Consider the following 24,368-nt stretch of genomic DNA (forward strand, 5'->3'; position numbering starts at 1 on the left):
AGATTTGGGAACAGAATCTATCCCAGGTACATGAGCTGGCTTTTTGGGATGCCTTACTCAGCCTTCATGCAGGGGGGACGGGGCTTGGTCCTGCCTCAAAGGGAGACCTGACCCCCCGGCAAGAGTGGATGGGGAATGGGTTGAGGGGGTGAGCAGGAAGACGGATGGGAAGGGGAAACTGTGGTTGTTGTAAAATGAATAAAAAGAAACGCATATAGATTTCTTGTATTTATTCTTCTGCATCACACATACCTTTCCTACCTTGTTATCCACTCTACATCTAGTATTTCCAGCCTAGTTATGAATTTATTACCCAAGTAAATGATATGCTTCCCATCTAAATTTAAATTTATACTTAAACACATGTAGTGAGGGCTGGTAAGAAAGCTTGGTGGGTAAAGCACTTGCTATACAATACTAACTACCCGAGTCCAATCCCTGAAACCATAGAAGGATGACAAAACTTGCACACTCTCACGAACACATCAGACATACACATTCTAATAAGCCTTTTGAATGTAGTGATAGCATAAAACATGCAGCTCCAATTAATTTTAGTAGTAAGTAAATACTCATGAAGAACTATAAGACAAGTAAGATAACTTCCTAGGACTGAACTAGAATTCCACAACATGCATCTACTATCATTTTGTGTTGTATGTGGTGACAGAAATCAAACCCAAGGTTCTCACAAATGTTGAACATACTCAACTATATTATGTCCATCCCATTCTACTGATATTATATGAAGGCTATAAACACTTTTCTCCACGAAAGGCCACCAAATTATTACCAATTTATCTTTTTATTGTACTCAACCTAATCTTTTTTGTAGGCTAATTGTTAATAGGTATTTACCCCATGAAAGAAACACAATCTTAAAGTTAGTCAATAACATTTAAGTATAAGAAAATAACAAGCCAGGTGGTGGTGATGCACACCTTTAAATCCAGCACTTGGGAGGCAGAGGTAGGGGGATCTCTGTGAGTTCAAAGCCAGCTATACAAAATCAGTTCCAGGACAGCGAGCTGTTATACAGAGAAACCCTATATTGAAAAACCAAAAAAAAAAAAACAAACGAAAAGAAAAAAGTGGATGAAGAATGAGTAAAGTTTGTAGAAAACCACTGGATGCTACTGTTAGCCCTTCTCTAGAATACCAGCATAAACAATTAAGAGTATAAGAACAAGTCAGGGAGGGCAGGTCAAGTCTTTAATCCCAGAAGACAGAAGTAGACAGGTCTCTGTGAGTTCTAGGCCAAGCAAGGCTACACAGTGAGACAATGTAGCAAACATAAAATAAAATAAAAATAATAAACAAGTTAAGAATACTGGCTGCTCTTCCAGAAAAGCCCAGCACCCACATGGTAGCTGATACCTGTAACTTCGGTCACAGGGAATCCATTGCTCTCTTCTGTATTCATCGTACACACAGGCAAAACATCCATTTACATAAAATAATAAATAACTTCTGTGTTTGTTTTTTTGAGACAAGGTCCCACTATGCAGCTCTGGCTATCCTTGAACTCGCTATATGTAGACTCAGTTGGGCTCAAACTCACAGAGAGATCTGCCTGTTCTGCCTTTCAAGTGCTGGGATTAAAAGTTTGCATCACCCTACCCAGCTAAGGAAATAAAATTCTAAATACAGTGTTAAATGAGCATTTTGTAGGTTTTTTCTTTTTTTCTAACTAAGCAACAGCATCACTGTAATTCACAAATGAAGAAGTGAGCCGGGCGGTGGTGGTGCACGCCTTTAATCCCAGCACTCAGGAGGCAGAGACCAGCCTGGTCTACAAGAGCTAGTTCCAGGACAGGCTCCAAACCTACAGAGAAACCCTGTCTTAAAAAAACAACAACAACAACAACAAAAAAAAAAAACAACCACACAAAAAAAACAACCTTACAGAAGTGAAATAATTTGTCCACTACCCAGTTCATAGATGATGAAGCATAACTTTCATCCATACCTATCTAGCTCCAAAGCCACCCTCCAGGTATTTTAGGTGATCAAGCAGAGGTTCTCATTAATTTGAGGGCAAACTTGGGTATTCTGATAAAGTCTATTAATTATTGCTTACAGTTGCACATATCAAGATTTCCTTTATAATTTCACTATTTTTTCTTTATTTATAAATTTCTTTTTTTAAAAAAAATATTTATTTATTATGTATACAGTATTCTGCCTGTGTGTATCCCTGCAGACCAGAAGAGGGCACCAAACCTCAGTGCATATGGTTGTGAACCACCATGTGGTTGCTGGGAATTGAACTCTGGAAAAGCAGGCAAAGCTCTTAACCACTGAGCCATCTCTCCAGCCCCATTTATAAAATTTCTTTGAAACCTTTTTTGGTTTTGTTTTCTGAGACAAGACTTCTCTGTGTAGTCCTAGCTGTCACTCCGTTGAACAGACTGGCCTCAAACTCTCAGAGATCTACCTGCCTCTACCTCCAGAGTGCTGGGATTAAAGGAGTACACTAATATTGCCCAACTATTTCTTTGTTCAGACTCTAGATTAAAAAATACTAATATCGCTGGCCAGTGGTGGCGCACGCCTTTAATCCCAGCGCTAAATCCCAGCACAAGGAGGCAGAGGCAGGTGGATCTCTGTGAATTCGAGACCAGCCTGGTCTACAAGAGCTAGTTCCAGGATAGGCTCCAAAAACCACAGAGAAACCCTGTCTCGAAAAACCAAAAAAAAAAAAAAAACCAAAAAAACTAATATCTACTAGTATAAATTAAAACATGAAATTGTAATCACAACCCCAGCTCCATTAATAACTCTAAGTAAGATATTAGGAAAATTATATTACTTCTATGGATTTCACCTTATTCAGGTGTACCCAATACATTCTGAAATTTTAAGTTCTATGTTTTTCTAGTAGATGCCTATTATGTGGGCATCTAGCTATAGCTACAACAGATTCAAAATTATGACTGAGCAAATTTCTTCAATTATTATATATATATATATATATTTTTTTTTTTTTTGGTTTTTCGAGACAGGGTTTCTCTGTGGCTTTGGAGCCTGTCCTGGAACTAGCTCTGTAGACCAGGCTGGTCTCGAACTCACAGAGATCCGCCTGCCTCTGCCTCCCAAGTGCTGGGATATATTTTAAACTAACATATCAATATAAAATATTTTTTTTTTTTTTTTTTTTTTTGGTTTTTCGAGATAGGGTTTCTCTGTGGCTTTGGAGCCTGTCCTGGAACTAGCTCTTGTAGACCAGGCTGGTCTCGAACTCACAGAGATCCGCCTACCTCTGCCTCCCAAGTGCTGGGATTAAAGGCGTGCGCCACCACCGCCCGGCTCAATATAAAATATATATACATCTAGTCTACTCATAATGAAAGCAATAACAACCTAGTTCGAAACAATCTATCTGGTTGGTATTCAGAAGAGATGTCAGCATCAACCTTGAATTTAAGTTTTAAGTACTTAAAACCCACTAACTTTTTCTCAAAAACTGCGGATTTTACTAAAAGAAAAATACTGTAAAAATATCATTGCAGAATAGCTGAAATTTGAAACTAAATTTTTCCCCCTTTGGCTTTTTCGAGACAGGGTTTCTCTGTCTCGCCCTGGCCTTCCTAAAACTTGCTCTGTAGATCAAGCTGGTCTGAACTCAGAGATCCATCTCCCTCTGCTTCCTGAGTACTTGGATTAAAGGCATATGCCACCAGTGGCCGGCTTAAACTCTTTATTATCAGACACACTTTATATTTTATGTTATAAGATGTAGCATACTTACTGATCACTAACTATAATACTTCAAATATTTTTTAAAATATTCTATTTATTGCCCAGTGTGGTAGCATACACTTTTAATCCTAGCACTTAGGAGGCAGAAACAAGCAAATTTCTGTGAGTTCGAGGCTAGTAGGCCTATATAGTGAGTTCCAGGATAGCCACAGCTACACAGTGAGATCCTGTCTCAAAAAAAGTTTATATACATATACTGGGTGTGTCCCTGCACATGTGTGCATTCATGTACAGGTGGCATAGACATGTATGGAAGTCAGAACAACTTGTGGAACAGTTCTCCTCTTCTACCTTATCAATGCCCCTGATCTGAGCCTTAGCTATCAGGTTTGGTAGCAGAAGTTTTTTACCCCTGAAACAGCTCTTTGTCCCACATCCAACATTTTTCTAACTCATAAAACTTTAAAGAAGACTAGTTCTAATTAGGCAAAACACACAAGTGAAAAGATATTTAGTGGGGGGTTGAGGACATACACTAAATAGTTGTTTAGTATATACAAGGCCTTGAATTGAAAGTCAACCCTTATCTCCCCTGAAAAACTACTAGAAGGCTGGGATATAACCCAGTGGTAAAGCCCAGACTGGCATTGAACTTCAGCACTGTTAAGATTGTTTGCCACCACCAATTAAAATCACAGAGACAGAAATTTAGTTTTTTTCAAACTGATTATATTAACAACTATGATTCTTGAAGTTTTGTTCTATTTATTCTCAACTTACGTATTACATAAAAATTGAAGTAATGTGCCTAATAAAAAAGAACAAGCAGCAAATGGCTTCAAAATATGTTACCACAATGAAGATAGCTTTAATTTAAGTTTGCTATAAGCTTTGAGCTTTCTATAAAAATTTTCTTATCGACAGGGTGGTGGCCGCACAAACCTTTGATACCAGCACTCTGGAGGCAGAGGTAAAACAATCTCTGAGTTCAAAACCAGCCTGGTCTATAGAGCAAGTTCCACGACACCAAGGCTACACAGTGAAACCCTGTCTCAAAATACAAAAACAAACAAAATAAAAATCTCTTATCTCTCAAAATAATTGACAGAGATTAGATAGATAGATAGATAGATAGATAGATAGATAGATAGATAGATAGATAGATAGATAGATAGGTAGATAGGTAGATAGGTAGATAGGTAGATAGGTAGATAGGTAGATAGGTAGATAGATCGATTGATCGAAATATCTTTCAAAATTTTAGTCACTCATTCCTAAAAAAAATGAGGGAAAGGTAAAAGAAAGAAAATCAAAAATAAACCGGGCAGTGGTGGCAGCGCACACCTTTAATTCCAGCACTTGGGAGGCAGAGACAGGTGGATCTCTGTGAGTTCAAGGCTACAGAGCAAGTTCCAGGACAGCTAGGGCTGTTACACAGAGAAACCCTGGCATTTTTTTTTTTTTTTTTTTTTTTTTTTTTGAGATAGGGTTTCTCTGTGGCTTTGGAGCCTGTCCTGGAACTAGCTCTGTAGACCAGGCTGGTTTCGAACTCACAGAGATCTGCCTGCCTCTGCCTCCCGAGTGCTGGGATTAAAGGTGTGCGCCACCATCGCCCGGCTGAAACCCTGTCTTAAAAAAAAAAAAAAAAGAAAAAAAAGAGAGAAAAGAAAAAAAAACAAAGCAATTTTTATGTTGTTTTAAAAACAATGTCATAATCAAGCCCATGATTAAGGAAAAGGTAAAATGATTGAATATTGATAACTACCATTAGTACAAAGGATAACATGTAATAAAACATCCTAAAAAAAAATCTAATGACAATTAATGGCAATTTATACAATTCACCAAGTTAGTCTTCAAAATACCTACAACTGCATACCTCTGAGTCCAGGAATTGATATAAGCAAATATTTTGAGAGTATGTTCCTTTCTGAGCTGCAGTCCATCACCACCTTCTATATCTGATACTGAAATAGAAGGATAAAAGTATGAATAAATGTTAAACCAATATTAAAGTCAATACTTCAAAAATAAAGTTTAGATACATGAATACAAACATCAGTTAATTTTTTTGCTTTCACTACTGAAATAAAATCTTTGATTACTGACTGTAGTAGTTCCTATTTCTGTGACAAAGACTATTACCAAAAGTAACTTGGAGAGGAAAGGGTGTATTTCACTCAAAGGTCCATCATTAGAGGAAACATGGCAGAAAATGAAACAAGCCACCCAGAAATCAGCTTCCTGACTTGCTCCTCATGGCCCACTCAGGCGGCTTTCGTGTTTTCCATTTTTGCCTTTTTTCGGGGGGGTGGGGGTGTTGAAGATAGGGCTTCATTACATTCTAGGCTAGCCAGGGCTAAATAGATCCTACCTCAAAAAACTAAGGAAGAGAAAGGCTTAATAAAAGCATTTTTAGGGGCCGGGCGGTGGTGGCGCACGCCTTTAATCCCAGCACTCGGGAGGCAGAGGCAGGTGGATCCCGGTGAGTTTGAGACCAGCCTGGTATACAGAGCTAGTTCCAGGACAGGCTCCAAAGCCACAGAGAAACCCTGTCTCGAAAAACCAAAAAAAAAAAGTACTTTTAGGATTAGATTTTTTATGCATGTGTATGTGTGTACATGTGTATCATGTGCCAGCAAGATTCCCAGGAACTAGAGTTACAGGTGATTATGAGCTACCTTGTGGGTACTGGGAGCTGAATACAGGTTCCTTGCAAGAGCAGTAGGTGCTCTAAACCACTGGACTATCTCTCCAAATAATGTATTTTTTTAAAAAAATAATTTAACTGTAGTACACCTCCTGCTGCTTTGTCCTATTTAGACCAAATCACGACTCCACTAAGGTATGCGACATTATAAATGCTACAGAAGTACACAGCTAGCCATTCCATACTTCTCTTTTCCCAGACTATAGATATGCTCTATGAAAATCTTATAATCCTGGGCAGAAAATCCTAGCTTCTAGCAAGTCATGTGATCAGGAAAGTCAACAACAGCGTGTATCCAATAAATTGGCAGTGTACGAGTACTGAATACATTTTCCACTTAGATTTCCAATTTGTTGTACATTTTTTTTTTTTTTTTTTTTTTTTGGTTTTTCGAGACAGGGTTTCTCTGTGGTTTTTTGGAGCCTGTCCTGGAACTAGCTCTTGTAGACCAGGCTGGTCTCGAACTCACAGAGATCCGCCTGCCTCTGCCTCCCGAGTGCTGGGATTAAAGGCGTGCGCCACCACCGCCCGGCTGTTGTACATTTTTTCATTGTTGTTTTGAGACAGGGTTTCTCTGTGTAGCTGTCCTGACTGTCCTGGAACTTGCTTTGTAGACCAGGCTGGCCTCGAACTGAACTGACAAATATGAGATCCACAAGCCTCTGACCCTGGTGTTGGGATTAAAGGTGTGTTCCACTATACCTGGTTCAGTTTTTGTTTTGGTGTTTTAAGTTTTTTGTTTGTTTGTTTGTTTTTTAATTTATTTTGTGCATATGTGTGGTTTAGGTTGTGAGAAAACAATTTGCAGGAATTTGTTCTCTCCTCCTACCATGTGGGTTCAAGGAATCAAAATCAAGTCATCAGGTTTAACATCAAACTATCTTATCCACAGCTGAGTCATCTCCCCAGCCCTAACATTTCTTCTTTAAAGAGAAAGAAAGGGACAGCAATCTAAAACAGTGTTTGTTGGGCTGGAGAGATGGCTCAGTGGTTAAGAGCATTGCCTGCTCTTCCAAAGGTCCTGCAATTCCCGGCAACCACATGGTGGCTCAAAACCATCTGTAATGAGGTCTGATGCCTTCTTCTGGCCTACAGACATACACACAGAATATTGTATGCATAATAAATAAATATTTTTAAAAAAAAAATAAAACAGTGTTTGTCAATTCTTACTATTCCAGAGGCATCATCAACTAAAGCTTCAAATTCAAAGGAGCTACAACAGAGGTTCTCAGCCTTCCTAATGCAAAGACCCTTTAATACAGATCCTTTTTTAATATAAATTTTCTTTATTTTATTTAGTGTTTTGCCTGCATGTATCTCTGTGTGAGGGTATCCTATCATGTGGGTGCTGGGAATGAACCTGGATGCCCTTAAAGAACAGTCAGTGCTCTTAACCGCTGAGTCATCTCTCCAGCCCTCCCCCCCTTTTTTGGTTTCTCAAAACAGGGATTCTCTGTGTAACAGCCTTGCAAATCCTAGATTCTCTGCAGACCAGATTGGCCTTGAACTCAGGGAGACCTGCCTGCCTCCACCAAGTGCTGGGATTAAAGGTGTGCGCCACCACTGCCCAGTTAATATAGATCCTCTCGTAGTGATCTTCAACCATGAAATCATTTCCTTGCTATTTATAACTGTAATTTTGCTACTATTATGAATCAAAAATATATGATATGCAGGATATGATATGTGACCCCAATGGGGCCATAACCTACAGGCTGAGAATCACTGAGCAACTGACAGCCCTAGCTGCTCCTCAGGAGGACCAGGGTTCAAGCCCCTGTACTCACATGAGAATTCACAAGTGTCTCTAATTCCAGTTCCAGGTGAGCCAAAGTACTATTTAAAAGGCTGTAAACACTGCATGTATGTGGTGCTCATACGTGCAGACAGAAACCCAGCTCACAAAATAAAATCAAATAAAAAATGCCAAACTCAGTATTCTTTTATTCCCAAGATTTGGGGATTTAAATTTGGATACCATCAACATTCTCTCATTACAAGCTCAGTATTCTATACCTGAAATGCTTGGAATAAGAACTATTTCAGACTTCAGAATTTTTCAGAATTTAAAATAATGGTGCAGACTTTACTAGCTATATATGTCATCTTTAAAAAAAAAAAGTTAAAGCTGGGGGTGGGGGATTGGTGCTGGAGAAATGACTCAGTGGTTAAGAACACTAACAAGAATTTGGCTCTCAACATCCATGTCAGACAGTTCGCAAACCTGGAACTCCAATGTCAGAGGATAAAATACCCTCTTATGACAGACACGTGTATACACATAACAAACAGAATTTTTTAAATGGAGCTGGCAAAACTCATGAAGTAAATATTGCTGCCACCAAGTCCTAAACCCAGAATTCAATCTTCAAAACACGGTGGAAGGAGAAAATTATCCTGCAAATTGTCATCTGGGCTCCACACATGTTCCATGGCATACATGCCTGCTATGTATGTATACGCACACAAGCATGAGCACTCACACAGTCAATAAATGTTTTTAAATTTTTTTTAACTCAAAATTTAAATTCTAGCATCACACTAGAAGACATCAGGTTTTAGGTTTAGTGATAATCAACCTCTAATTCTTCACTAGATTAGAAGTTATTATCTCACTTAAGATAGGATTTGTATTGCTATTTGGGGGAACTCACCTTGAAAGGAAAGATGGAAACAAAATACCATTAAAATAAAGCATGTCAACCATGTCTCGAAAAACCAAAAAAAAAAAAAAAAAAAAAAGACACTAAAATAAAGCATGTCGGGTGGTGTTGGCAGGTGGATCTCTCTGTGAGTTTGAGGCCAGCCTGGTCTAAAGATTGAGTTACAAGGACAACAAAGACTACAAAAAGAAACCCTTTCTCGAAAAACAAAAGAATGAAAATAAAATAAAAATAAAACATTCTGTTGGCCACATTAAACCACTTTACCAAGTAATGATGAGTAGCATCTCATTATCTTCTTACTTTGAATGCACTCCAAAGGCCCTACTGTCATCACTGCCCAATGGTACAAGCCCATAATCTCAATACTTGGGTGGCTGAGATAAGAGGATCTTGAGTTCAAAGACACATTACTACTAACAAGAAACTGCCTCTTGGGGTGGGGGTGTAGGAGGTCAGCGCGGAGAGACAGCTCAGTGGTTAATAGCACAGAAGATAGGAGTTTAATTATAAGCATGCATATGGTGGCCCACCTTTTTTTTTGTTTGTTTTTTTGTTTTGTTTTTTTTTTTTTTTTTCGAGACAGGGTTTCTCTGTGATTTTGGAGCCTGTCCTGGAACTAGCTCTTGTAGACCAGGCTGGTCTTGAACTCACAGAGATCCGCCTGCCTCTGCCTCCCAAGTGCTGGGATTAAAGGCGTGCGCCACCACCGCCCAGCTCCACAACCATTTTTAATTCCATTTCCAAGGGGTCCGATATCCTCTTCTGGCCTCTGTGAGCACAAGCATGCACATGATGCCCAGATGCCTGCAGGTAAAATATCTGTACTTAATACAAAGTAATAAAATAAATTGGGGGGAGGGAGTAGGCTCTAGAGTTGACTCAGCATTTAAGAGTAGTTATTGCCCTTGCAGAGGACCTGGGTTTGATTTCTAGCAATCTTATGATGGCTCACAACCATCTGTAACTCTATTTCTAGAGGGTCTGACACTCTTCTGACCTCTACAGGCACCAGGCACACATGCATTGCCCATATATTCAGGAAAAACATTCATACACATAAATTTTTTTTAAAGAAAATAAAGATCAGGGGGCTATTTAAGTTACAGTATGACCAAATAATGGAAAACTATATTAAGACTATAAAAGGTGTAATTTAATTGGATACTTAATATGAAAAAGGTGCTGGTATCTTTTCCTCTTTTGTCAACAGTCTTACTATGTAGTCCAGGGTAGCCCTTAGATTCACTAGTTATCTATTGCTGGGATTACAGGCATGTGCCATCACATCCAGCTTTAATCTGTGTCTTAGAAACATAATTAAGAGCCAGGTAGCACAGTAAATTTTAGGCTAGTTTGTCTTACATAAGTCCCTGTCTTAAAAATTAGGTAGGTAGGTAGACAGACAAACAGATAGATAATTCAGCAGATAAGAACATTTATGTATAAGCATGAGGATCTAAATTGAAATACCCACAGGCAAAAAACAGGCATGGCCACAAAGGCCTCTAACCTCAGCATCTGGAGCAAAGAGGTAAATTTTGGGAGCCAAAACCTCACGCTTCAGGTTTGAGACAAACTTTGGTCTCAAGCGAATAAAGCAGTAAACAACAGAGGAAAACATCCAATTTCTTCCTTTGCCTTTTACATGTTAACCTCCCCCTCCCCCACATACACACTTGTTTGAGGGCATACACATACTATAAATAAAAAAATATTATATAGGAGTTGTAGCTCGGTGGTAGAACACTTGCCTAGCATGTACATGACCTGGATTCAATCTACAGCACTGACAAAAGGAGAAAAAAGTAGTAATTTTAGAGGGCTAGAAGTGTGTTTAATGACAGAGTACTTCCTTATTATACACAAAATAAATGATATTAAGAGAGATAGGTAGCCGGGTGATGGTGGCGCACGCCTTTAATCCCAGCACTCGGGAGGCAGAGGCAGGTGGATCTCTGTGAGTTCGAGACCGGCCTGGTCTACAGAGCTAGTTCCAGGACAGGCTCCAAAGCCACAGAGAAACCCTGTCTCGAAAAACCAAAAAAAAAAAAAAGAGAGAGAGAGATAGGTATAGCTCAATGGTTGAACGGAGACTCTGAGTTAATCTCTGTCATCAAAAGAAAATAACATAAGACAACATACAAAATTTGCTTATTTAAACTAAGAAGCCTGAGGTGGCCAGGCTGGTGGCCAACACCTTTAATCCCAGTACTCAGGAGGCAGAGGCAGGAGGATCTCTGTGAGTTCAAGGTCAGCCTGGTCTACAGAGTGAGTTCCAGGACAGCCAGTACTGTTTCACAGAGAAACCCTGACTTGAAAAACCAAAAAAGAAAGAAAAAAAAGGTAATAGGTTTTGAAGATATGGTATAGAACACACACGGTGTAAAGTGAAAAAGAAATCAACAAAAAGCAAATTATGTACTAAAATGACATAATGAAATATTACTTTGTTAATAAGAAAAATACAAGAGGACCAGAGAGATGGCTCAATAGTTAAGAGCACTGGCTGCTGTTCCAGAGGACCTGGTTTGATTCCCGGCAAATACACGGCAGCTCACAACCATCTGTAATCCCAGTTCCAAAGGATTCCATGCCTTCTTGGGCACTGCACACATATTGCAAAGACATACATGCAGGCAAAATACACATTAAATAAAATTTAAGACAAAAAAAAAAGCCACTATCAATGTTAGAAGAAGCTAGCTAAATCTTTATGTTTTGTTTTGTTTTTCAAGACAGGGTTTCAAGACAGAGCCCTAGCTCTGTAGACCAGGCTGACCTCGAACTCACAAATATCCACTTGCCTCTGCCTCCCAAGTACTGGGATTAAAGGTATGTGCCACCACCACCCAGCTCTAGCTAAATCTTATACTGCATAAACATTGTTTTCAATGTAAACGTCTATGGAAAAGAAAATATTTCGAAGAATCACATCAGGAGTCAGCAGCTGAGGGGTTAAGAAATAATATTGGTTTTCTCCTACCTCCCCTGGGTTTTAATTTTATTGTTTGGTTTTGGTTTTCCAAGACAGGGTTTCTCTGTGTATTCCTGGTTGTCTTGAAACTAACTCTGTAGACCAGGTTGGCCTAGAACTCTTGAGATCCACCTGCCTTCAGCACGTACCACCATGCCCAGATATTTTATTGTTTTGGCTTACATGTGATCCTAGATATAAATCCAGGGCCTCATCAGAGACAAAAGGAAATTTTTAAAATGTAATCCTGGGTCTTACTTAGTTAATAGCATAGGACATGGAAATTCAATCTATTGTTAAAAAATGCAGGGCTGATGAGATGGCTCAGTGAAGGAAAGTATCTGCACCCAAAGCATGACAATCCCTTCAATCCCTAGGACCACGTGGAAGAAACAGAAAAATCCATAAACACACATACTTCTTTGAAAGGTAAATTTTTATTTACATTCTGAAGAAACTCAGTATTTACCTAAGGCTGTTGAACCTGTATCTCCATTGTAAAGGTGTATAATTTACTATACATAATTAAAAGGCTTCGAGTAAATTCAAGGTCCTCCTCAGGTACATTCAAGTTTGAGACAACTCTGAGTTATAGGAGATCTTGTTTCAAAAAAACAAAATAAATGTTTCAAAAATTAAATTTTAAAAATCTTTAAGTAACATATAAAAAAACATAAAACTTTGTGATTAGTGTACATAGCACTAGAACTACAGTTTAAAAATTAGCAATCTAGCCCACCATGGCAATATACAACTTTAATTCCAGCATTCAGGAGGCAGAAGAAAGCAGCTCTTTGAGTTTGGGGTCAGCCTGATCTATATATCTAGTTCCAACCAGCCAAGTCAACATAGTGAGCAATCTCCAGGCAAGCAAGTTAGCTCAGCAAGTAAAAATGATTATTAGCGTGCTCGCTTTGGCAGCACAAATACTAAAATTAAAGCGATACAGAGAAGATTAGCACGGCCTCTGCACAAGGATGATGAGCAAATTCATGAAGCGTTCCATATTTTTAAAAAAATGAAGCCGGGTGGTGGTGGCGCACGCCTTTAATCCCAGCACTCGGGAGGCAGAGGCAGGCAGATCTCTGTGAGCTCGAGACCAGCCTGGTCTACAAGAGCTAGTTCCAGGACAGGCTCCAAAACCACAGAGAAACCCTGTCTCGAAAAAAAAAAAAAAAAAAAAACAAAGAAAGAAAAAAAAATGATTACTAGCGCCAGGCAGTTGTGGCGCACATTTTTTTTTTTTTTTTTTTTTTGGTTTTTCGAGGCAGGGTTTCTCTGTAGCTTTGGTGCCCGTCCCGGAACCCCGGAACTAGCTCTTGTAGACCAGGCTGGTCTCGAACTCAGAGATCCGCCTGCCTCTGCCTCCCAAGTGCTGGGATTAAAGGCGTGCGCCACCACCGCCCGGGCTGTGGCGCACATTCTTAATCCCCAACACTTGGGAGGCAGAGATAGGTGGATCTTAGTGAGTTCTAGGACAGTATGGTCTATAGAGCGAGTCCTAGGAAAGGTTCCAAAGCTACAGAGAAACCTTGCCTCAATAAGTAAATAAGCAAACAAACAAATAAATGACTACCAGCAAGCCTGACAACTGGAATTGAATGTCTGGTACCTACAAAACAGAAGGAGACCCAACTCACACTGTTTGAGACATCCACATGCAGACCTGGCACACACAAAAACACCCATCTTCTAGAAACCCGGACTATACTCACTTGCACATACAAATAATCAGCATCAACTTTCTATATCAAGTTCTCATAGACAACTGTTAGAAGTATTGTCTATATAACTGCAAAAATATAATCTGGAGGTCAAAGAGATGATTCAGCAGTTAAGAACACTTGTTGTGCCGGGCGGTGGTGGCGCACGCCTTTAATCCCAGCACTTGGGAGGCAGAGGCAGGCGGATCTCTGTGAGTTCGAGACCAGCCTGGTCTACAGAGCTAGTTCCAGGACAGGCTCCAAAGCCACAGAGAAACCCTGTCTCGAAAAACCAAAAAAAAAAAAAAAAAAACCAAAAAAAAAAAAAAAAAAAGAACACTTGTTGTTCTTGCAGAGGACCCAGTTCCAAACATCCACATGGCAGCTCTCAACTCCAGTTCCAGTAGCTCTGACACCCGAATCTGACGTCTGCCGGCTGCTGCACAGATGTAATACGTATACACACATACATACTTATTATTTTCAGGCACTACATATATACATACACAAAAAAATTAAAAGAAAATGTCATCTGTAGCCATATAAAATTTTATTGGCAAAGAATGCTAGCTCATGCTGTCGCTGTCACCCTAGCACTATAACACTGAAGCAGGTGGACAGCTGTGAGATCAGTCAGGGCTACTAAATTCCACTCAAGTCTAGATCAAAAGAGTTAATCTCTTGCTGGGCAGTGGTGGTACACAGCTTTAATCCCAGAACTCAGGAGGCAGAGGCAGAATCTCTGTTAGTTCAAGGCCAGTCTGGTCCTACAGAGTGAGTTCCAGGGCAGTCAGGGCTAAACAGTGAAACCCTGTCTCAAAAAGCTAAAAAAGTTAATCTCTTGTCTTAAAAACACACAAACAAGATGATCCTCTTCCTAGTCCTGTCCTTGACCTCCTCTCTTGTTCTTCCAGAACCAGGCTCTATAAATTCAGTGATATACTATGGCACTGTCCTTTATTTAACCGCTGGAAAACATTTCCTCCATATCCAATAAAACAGAAGAATAAGCTTCTACGTCTGTGGTCCCACATCCAATGACTATTTTTTTCTTTTCTTACTTTGGAAAAGACGGTCTCAAATAGCCGACTCACCTCAACTCCCTGTGTAGCTGAGGACACCTATGCACTTCTGACCCTACTACACCCACCTCCCAGGTGCTAAGATCACAGGTGTGTACCACTAGAAAAGTCTTCATGGGATACTGGGTCAAACCTAGAGTTTAGCAAGCCAGTCAAGCTTGCTACCAACAGAGCTATATAATCAACTCGTGAAATTTTCTTTCTTTTTTTTTCCCCCTCAAGATAAGGCTTCTCTGTGAAGCCCTGGCTGTCCCAGAACTCGCTTTGTCAACCAGGCTGGTCTCACAGAGATCCACCTGCCTCTGACTCCTGAGTGCTGGGATTAAAGGCGTGCACCGCCGCCACCAGACAAGAGAGCAATTCTCTAAGACAAAGCTACACCCATGCACACTCTCACCCCACCCTGAAAGATAAGCCAACAATCATGCTGGTGATGCTAAGTGTCCCCTATGTTTCTGTGCCTACCTGCACTAGGACCTCACATCATGAGGAAGATGCTACTGTTCAACAGATATTCCATGTTCCTACCGCAGGTTTGCTTGAGAATCATTTAACACTTTAGGGCCATGTACTTGGGATCCACAAAAAACACCCAGAGAAAGCTGCATATCCTACCTTCACATAACTTCCTTGAAGGCTGTGAGCTTTTATAAACCAATGAAGTAATCAAAGGCTGGCCTAATACAGCTAAGCAAGAAACAGTCTGTGGGGCTGGAGAGATGGCTCAGAGGTTAAGAGCATTGCCTGCTCTTCCAAAGGTCCTGAGTTCAATTCCCAGCAACCACATGGTGGCTCACAACCATCTGTAATAAGGTCTGGTGCCCATTTCTGGCCTGCAGACATAAACACAGACAGAACACTGTATACATAATACATAAATAAATATTTTAAAAAGAAAGCCGGGCGGTGGTGGCACACACCTTTAATCCCAGCACTTGGGAGGCAGAGGCAGGCGGATCTCTGAGTTCGAGACCAGACTGGACTACAAGAGCTAGTTCCAGGACAGGCTCCAAAACCACAGAGAAACCCTGTCTCGAAAAACCAAAAAAAAAAAAAAAAAAGAACTAGTACCTAACTAAAACCTAAGAAAATGCAGTTCTTTTTAAAATTCCCATAAAATGAATAACGACAGTTCCTACATTTCTAACACAGCATCCTCAACGCCCCAGAATTTGGCAGTTCATAATTTCTTTGATAACTGCTCTATCAATAAGGACACTCTGAATCCACTACACAAAAAAACAGACCACATCCCTCAAAGTTTTCTCATTTCCCCAGTACTTCCAAGGAGAGAATGTTCTCTTTCTGTTCCTTTGTTGAATGAAAATGGAACATAAAGTTCTGACAACATTGTTTTTAGTAAAGAGATATGGATTCTGCAAGAACTCATACTACTTTTGGCTCCTGAGTGGCAAGCTCCTCCTTGCCTGGAGCACTCCTGTGGATGGCTATAACTTTTCAGCTGCCAGGGGGTGCCCAAGGCTGGCTTCAGTATTCAGGTACAGAGTTCAGAGGGAAGTTACCTGTATAAATGGGAAAGCTTTTACCAAACATTTGTTTGAGATCTGTTGATGTGCAAGGTGGCTTCAATCAGTCCTCTGTGTGATTTTATGAACTGGAGATATCAGATCTTACCTCCAAAAAGCTGGGTTAGATGATATTATCATTATCCATTACAGGATCTCATGCAGCTAAGTCTAGTCTCAACTCACTATATAGCCTTGAACTTCCTGTTGCCACCTACCAAGTACTGGGATTACAGAAGTGCATCATAAAGCCCAATTTAAGGGATACTAGGGACCAAACCCAGGGTTTCACATGTCAGGCAAACATTCTAACACCTGAGCTACATCACACAAACCAGATCCCCTAAAATACAATTACAGAAGGTAATGTACAATGTAGATACTGGGAACTAAACTCTGGTCCTCTCCAAGAGCAGGAATATTCTTAAGCACTGAGCCATCTTCTTTAGTCTCATCACCTTTCTTTTTTTTTTAATTTATTTTTGTGTGTGTGGCAAGTATGTCAAAGTCAGAAAGACAACTTGCAGGAACTGGGTTTTCTCCATCTACCAAGTAGGTTTCAGGAATCAAATTCAGGTGGCAGACTTAGCGGGAGATGCTTTTCCAGGTGAACCATCTTGCTGGGCCCCAGTATTTTTTGTTGTTGTTTTGTTTTTTCAAGACAGGGTTTCACTGTGTAGTTTTGAAGTCTGTCCTGGAATCAATAAGAGTTCTCTTGAACTCAGAGATTTGCTTACCTCTGCCTCTCAGTGCTGGGATTAAAAGTGTGCACTACCCCGCCCGGCTAAAAACTTTTGTTAAAATGTAGTGTGGAGCCGGGCGGTGGTGGCGCACGCCTTTAATCCCAGCACTCGGGAGGCAGAGGCAGGCAGATCTCTGTGAGTTCGAGACCAGCCTGGTCTACAAGAGCTAGTTCCAGGACAGGCTCCAAAACCACAGAGAAACCCTGTCTCGAAAAACAAAAACAAAAAAAAAAAAAATGTAGTGTGGAGGGCTGGAGAGATGGCTCAGCGGTTAAGAGCATTGCCTGCTCTTCCAAAGGTCCTGAGTTCAATTCCCAGCAACCACATGGTGACTCACAACCATCTGTAAGGGGATCTGGTGCCCTCTTCTGGCCTGCAGGTATATACACAGACAGAACATTGTATACATATTAAATAAATAAATATTAAAAAAAAAAATGTAGTGTGGAGGCATACATCCGGAGACATAGGCAGGGAGATCTCTGAGGCTAGCTTGATCTACAGAGCCAGATCCAGGATAGCCAGAGCTACATAGAGAAACCCATCTCAATAATCAAAAAAGAAAAAAAATTATCTTTGGGAACTCAAGAGATGGCTCAGCTATTTAAAACACTATCTGCTCAAAAAATAAAAAAAATTAAAAAAAAACCACTATCTGCTCTTCCAGAGGTATTAAGTTCAATTCCCAGCACCCATTGTAGCCATTTGGGGTACAATGCTTTCTTCTGGTATTCAGGCATACATACATGGAGACAAAACACCCATACATTTAACACCTAAATAAATCGTTTTTAGGTTTATTTTTGTGTATGAGTGTTTTGCCTACAGGTAGGTATGTGTGCTTAGCACCCCCAGAAGTCAAAAGGCATCAGATCTCCTGTAATTAGAATGACAGATGTTTGTGAGCCACCATGTAGGTGCTGGGAAACAAACCCAGGTCCTCTGCAATAGCAACAAGTGTTCCTAACCACTGTGCCATTCTTCTAGCCTCTCTATTATCATTTTTAAACACACACACACACACACATTAATATGCCAGATGTGGTGGCGCATGCCTTTATTACCAGCATCTGGGAGTTTGAGGCCAGTCTGGTCTACATAGTAAGTTCCAGGAAGGAGAGCTATATAATAATCAGTGTTCATTACAGAGACAATACTGATACTTTCCTAGGTTAATATACTACATATTTGTATAATACTTCATCATTTATAGAAGCTACTTTATAAAGCTATTTGAACTACAGCTGATCATGACAGTTCATGCCTGTAACCTATTCCTTGGGAGGCTGAAGCAGAACTGTTTGAAGATAGCCTAGGCTACAGAAGAAGACCAAGGCTCAAAACATAATAGAATTTGAATGGAAATTGTGAATAATTGTATCTGTTAGTCAGTACTTCAAATATTAATTGGTTAAAGAAATAACAAGATTTACCAAGCAGGAAAAAAAAAATCTGTAATTAAGACTGTACTGCCGGGTGGTGGTGCAAGCCTTTAAATTCCAACTCTCAGGAGGCAAAGGCAGGTGGATCTCTGTGAGTTCCAGGACTGGCTCCATACATAGCTACTGAGAAACCCTGTCTTGAAAAAAATCAAAAACAACAACAACAAAAAAAAAAAATTGTACTGACAGGCAGGTATGGTAGTTTTCATGTATAATGCCAATACTTGGTAGTCTGAGACAGTAATATTACTTGCAAGATCCAGGCCAACCTAGGCAAAGGGCAAAACATTGTCATTCACCCCCCGACAGCCTCCTCTCTATTTAAAGTCGGACTTAGTTCCTGACTATAATTCCAAAACTTGGGACCCTCAAGTAAGAGGACCAGGAAGGACTTCAAGACCAGCCTTGAACTGTCAAGGCTCTACAGGTAAGTTTTTGATCCTTAGCCTTGCTCCAGACACTTATTTATAAATTTATGTGCATAGTTACATAATGTATGTTTCCATGGTGAGAATTTACAGTTTGAGAACCTTTACAAGACTACAGACTCAACTGACGATATTAATATTGCAGCCAATACTGATAACAAAGTAAACTGTTCAGAAAGTGTTACTGCTAATTTTTTGTCAGACATACTACATACATTCTGCCAGATTTGTTTGCCTGCTTTTAAGACAAGGTTTAGCTACGGCCTGTCTGGCCTCAAACTCAGGATCTTGACTCTGACTCCCAAGCACAGACATGTATGTGCCACAACACCCTGTTCTCTGCCAATCTTTTGTTTTTATTGTTAATTGTATGTGTGGGAGTAGGTATGTTCACATACCTTGAAGGTCAAAAGAGAGTGTCTGACCTTCTGATCCCCTCAAGTTGGAGTAAGATGGCAGCTGAGAGCCACTCCATGTGTTCTAGAAAGCCATTTCTGGTGCTCTCCAAGAACAGGCAAGTACTTTACCACAGGTCCATCTTCTCAGTCTTAGTCTCACTTCATTTCATTTTTTTTTTTTTTTTTTTTTTTTTTTTTTTTTTGGTTTTTCGAGACAGGGTTTCTCTGTGGTTTTGGAGCCTGTCCTGGAACTAGCTCTTGTAGACCAGGCTGGTCTCGAACTCACAGAGATCCGCCTGCCTCTGCCTCCCGAGTGCTGGGATTAAAGGCGTGCGCCACCACCGCCCGGCTTCATTTCATTTTTTAAATGTTCCACAGTATTCCTCCTTTGAAGCCTATTAAAATTCCAAGTTTCTCTTTTCCTTAATATATTTATATTTGGCCGGGCGATGTTGGCGCACGCCTTTAATCCCAGCACTCAGGAGGCAGAGGCAGGCGGATCTCTGGGAGTTCGAGGTCAGCCAGGTCTACAAGAGCTAATTCTGGGATAGGCACCAAAGCTACAGAGAAACCCTGTCTCGAAAAACCAAAAAAAAAAAAAAAAAAAAAAACCAAAGAAAAAATATTTGAGTTCCTTAATAATAAATAAATGGCCGCTGCAACCGTTAATGCCAGCACACAAGAGGAGGCAGGTGGATCTCTGTGAGTTGAGGCCAGTCTGGTCTACAGAGTGAGTTCCAAGAGCCAGAGAAACCCTGTCTCAAAACAACAACAAACAAACAAACAAACAAAAAGGCAGCAGAAGGTGGTTTGAGGAATTTAATTCTGAACTTTAAGTCAGGGTTGAATATTTTTCTTTGCATAATCTATAGGGAAGGAAAAGATCACCAATACATAATTACCAAATAAAATTACAAGAAAGACATAACCCACTTCAATTTAAGAAGCTGACTTTGTAGAACTCTAGCTCTAGGGGATCTGATGCCTCCTTCTGAACTCTGAGGGCACACACGAGGCATGAGAGTGGTACGCTCATACACATAAAATTAAATTTAAAGGTCTAAAGTTTCAGAACAGCTTATTTTCTTTTTTGCTGCTTTTGTTGAGGGAGGCCATTCCTGGGGGGTTAAAGCCAGAGCCATGCTTCACACTAGGCAAACACTACCACTAACTCTAATTCCAGCATGCTTTTTACTTAGTATTTTCTGCTCACAATGGCCTTGGATTCATCTTGTAACCTAGGAAGACCCTTGACCTTGTGATCCCCCTGCCTCAGCTTCCTGAGTAGCTCGGTTTACAGACAAGCCTGCGCCACCAGGCCAAGCTAATTCAACAAGTTTTAGTCAAAGTTCAACCATCATGCTCATCATGAAGCTCCCTCCATCGTTTGCATGGGCAAACATTATCATCAGTAATGAGATATGCCTGCCTTGTTCTCAAGAGAATTTATAACTGGGATACAAGAACAGTACAAATGAAAAACTGTTTGAGACAGGGTTTCACTACATATGAAAACATTTAGGAAAACTACAATGTTGGGAGGAAGGGAAAGAGGGAGAGAGAAAGAAAAAGAGAGACAGACAGGTGTAATGGTGCACGCGGAGGCAGGTTTATCTCTCTGAATATAATCTTAAATAGCACTTATTTATTATTATTATTAGTTATGCACATGTGTGTGAGCATGTGTGGGTTCTGGGAATAAGCGCACCTTTACCCCGTAAGCAATCTCATCGGCCCAAAAACAAGACTCTATCATACAAACACCATCTCTTTACAAATAAACTCTTTACATGCTATGTTTACAACATTCCTAGTTAGGTTTAAAATGTTTTAAATCACATCTTAAGAAATCGGTGGAGAGGTGGCTCAGTGTTAAAAGCACTTCTACTCTTCCAGAGGACCTGGGTTCAGTTCTCAGCACCCACATGGAGCAGCTCACAACTGTCTCAAACACCAGTTCCTGGGATCAGATGTCTCTGGCCTTATGCAGCTGCACTCACAAGAATATACCCACAGAGCCGGGCGGTGGTGGCGCACGCCTTTAATCCCAGCACTCGGGAGGCAGAGGCAGGTGGATCTCTGTGAGTTCGAGACCAGCCTGGTCTACAAGAGCTAGTTCCAGGACAGGCTCCAAAACCACAGAGAAACCCTGTCTCGAAAAACCAAAAAAAAAAAAAAAAAAAAAAAACAAAACAAAAACTATACCCACAGACAGACATACATACACCTACAAACAATTAAAATAATAAAAATCAATCTTCAAATACCCCCTAATCATTTTTCTAATGCATACTAAACAATAAAGTAACCTTCAAGTTTTGGAAGAAAGTACAATAACCAATGTATTTCTAAGATATAAAATATCTTACTGAAAATTTATGTTTTTGTTTTTTTTTGTTTTTCGAGACAGGGTTTCTCTGTGGTTTTGGAGCCTGTCCTGGAACTAGCTCTTGTAGACCAGGCTGGTCTCGAACTCACAGAGATCCGCCTGCCTCTGCCTCCCAAGTGCTGGGATTAAAGGCGTGCGCCACCACCGCCCGGCTTGAAAATTTAAATGATAAAACTTATGTTTATTGTATTACCGTACCAAAAATGAAACTTATGTCAAAATAGAAATAACCTTAAAATTCTAGGAAAATTTACGATGACACAAATATGAGAAAATATAATTTGAATATGTGGAAACACTTGCATCTGTCAAAAGTAAATACAGAGCTAAAAATAAATTACAGATCTTTTAGTCATTAAGGTAAAATCCAAGCACCTAATAAAGTAAAATTTAAACACAGAAAGGGCATTGCAGTCTACAAATTCACTATTTAAACAGTGTATTAAAAAAAGAGTAAGCAGTTTGGAAATCTGGCAAAATATCACAGATCACACTGAATGTAAGTTCCAATACTTCAAATGAATCAAATTTTTGTAAATTATCATTTCATCAACATCACCTCTCCCTGCCTAGGCCTTTGGACCCATTAAGCAGCTGATTTGCAATATACCTTTTTTTTTTTAAAGCAGAAACACAATCTTGCAACGGCCACAAATAAAATATGTACTATAATAAAGAATTAGGCCTATGATTTTCGGGGATAGAAGACCATGACTACTCGAGATGGTTGTCTCTGGTACAGAGATCTCCTCATAATAGATTTTACTCCTTAAACGACGAGTGGTACGCTGAAGAAATACTATCGCCTTTCTTTTTAATTAAGGTAAGACGGCCCCAATCATCACTAGTGCAGTTCATTTTCTGCTATTTAAGGGCTGGCAGATGGATTTAATACACCCACACACCCTCAAGGGAAGGAAAAATCACCACCCTTCTCCCGGGGACTTTAATGAAAATTAGCAGGTAAGCCAGGCCTCCGCAGCACGCTGGGAATCAAAGAGGGCGGCCCTCCGGCTCGGACTGCGGAGGAAAGGCCAGTCCTCCGACCCCACCTCCCCTCGCCTCTCTGCAGGGGCCGGGGGCGGAAGGGCTCATTAGTGCCTTCGTTAATTGACACCTGTAATGAGGAAACTTTCCGGGACCGCCCAGGCCAGGCTGGGCCAGGGCTGCGCCGCGGCCTCCCTCCCGGGCGCCCAGGTAACCCGGCCGGCCTGGGCCCGAGACGCCGCCACGGCCCCACCACCGCGCACCTTCCCCGGGCTCCCGGGCCCGCACGCCGTCCGGCCGGCTCGGCGCTGTCCGCAGGCCGCGGGAGACGGGGGAGGAGGCCGGAGAGCAGAGCGGGGTGGGGGGACCCCCAAACCGTGCACCCCGACAGGTCCCCTAGCCGGCTACTTACTTTCATTTAACACCTCCACCAGGTCTGCGCAGTTCTCGCACATCGTTCGGCCGCCGCCCCCCCCTCCCCCGCTGAGGATCGCGCTGACTGATCCCGACCGGCGGGGGGGGAGGGGACAGAGGCAGGGGAGGGGGCCGGCCTGCCGGCGGGGCGGGGAAGCGACGAGGGCGGGCGGGCGGGCGAGCGGCGGCGAGGACGGGGCGGGGAGCGGAGGGTGGGGGAGGGGGCCGGCGGGCCCGGGAGCGGGCGGGGGCGAGGAGGGGGGTGAGGGAGGTGCAGGCCTCAGGGGCGCCGAGGCGCGGGGGAAGGGGGAAGGACGGGGGAGGGAGGAGGGAGGGGCGGGTGGGGAGAGAAGCAGCAGAGTCACTTCACCACCGACCAGACGCCGCGGCCACCGCCGCCGCCGCCGCCATTTTAATGGAGCGCTCGGGCTGCGCTCGGCTCTTTCCGCCCAGGCGAAGGAGCCGAGGAGAGGCGCCTCGCGCTCTCATGCCTCCGCCCTCCCTCCCGGCTCCTCCCGCCCTCCGCCTCTCTCCGCACACACGCCGCACGCCTCACGCCCTTGCCGGAGCCGCTGGCCGCCCTCCCTTTCCTCTTCCGTCCAGCCTCCCCGCCCTCGGTCCACCCCCTCCGCGCGCTCGCCCACCCCGCCCAGCCCGGATCTCTGTCAGAGGCCGGAAGGGAAGCGCGCCGCCCGCTGCCGCGGGGGGAGTCGGGTGAGTAGAAGATGGCGGAGGCTGCGGGCGGGTTGCGGCTACGCGGACTCTCCCGCCCCGGGCCGGCTGCGCGCTCCGGGGAGGCTCTCCGAGAGCTGGGACGGGAGCGCCGCCGTGTCCGCCGCTGCAGCGCTTCGGCCTCTCGCCCCGCGGCTCCCCGAGGGCACGAGGTCCGAGTGTGGCGGCCACTCGGGCCCTGGGGCGTGCGGACGGCGGAGGGTCAGCGGGTTCCGGCGCGCGCCTCTCTCCCCACCTGGCTCCGTGAGAATGGAACAGCCCAGGGCGCGTCCTCACCTGAGTCTCTGTCGAGCGCCCTCGTGCCGTTCCGGGAGGCTCGCCTGCCCTCCAGCGTGGAGACACCTTGACAGGACTAGAAATGGCGCGCCAGAATGCCCCCATGACATCTCGTTTTTACTCACGAGGTCTCCTCACAATATGCCTTCCCTTTCTTCATCGGAAATGGTGGCTTCGGCATTTTCAGCAACGT

At 42.3% G+C, this 24,368-nt stretch overlaps 1 protein-coding gene and 1 non-coding gene across 4 annotated transcripts in view; one reads left to right on the forward strand and one right to left on the reverse strand.

The window, feature by feature from the left end:
* The window catches only part of Usp34 (ubiquitin specific peptidase 34), a 193,680-nt gene extending 170,144 nt beyond the window's left edge, over positions 1-23,536 (reverse strand). For all 3 annotated transcript variants that reach the window (XM_057771237.1, XM_057771236.1, XM_057771235.1), the window contains exons 1-2: positions 23,166-23,536; positions 5,582-5,669 (exon numbers count right to left, since the gene is read on the reverse strand). In XM_057771237.1, the coding sequence (XP_057627220.1) occupies positions 5,582-5,669; positions 23,166-23,208 (131 nt within the window). In that variant the 5' untranslated portion in view covers positions 23,209-23,536. The remainder of the gene's footprint in view (positions 1-5,581; positions 5,670-23,165) is intronic.
* LOC130876674 (U6 spliceosomal RNA) lies at positions 12,961-13,067 on the forward strand. Its single transcript, XR_009057327.1, has one exon. It is a non-coding gene; the product is annotated as a U6 spliceosomal RNA (small nuclear RNA).
* Positions 23,537-24,368: the final 832 nt, after the last annotated feature.

Source organism: Chionomys nivalis, chromosome 6, assembly GCF_950005125.1.
Source record: "Chionomys nivalis chromosome 6, mChiNiv1.1, whole genome shotgun sequence".
NCBI lineage: Eukaryota > Metazoa > Chordata > Mammalia > Rodentia > Cricetidae > Chionomys > Chionomys nivalis.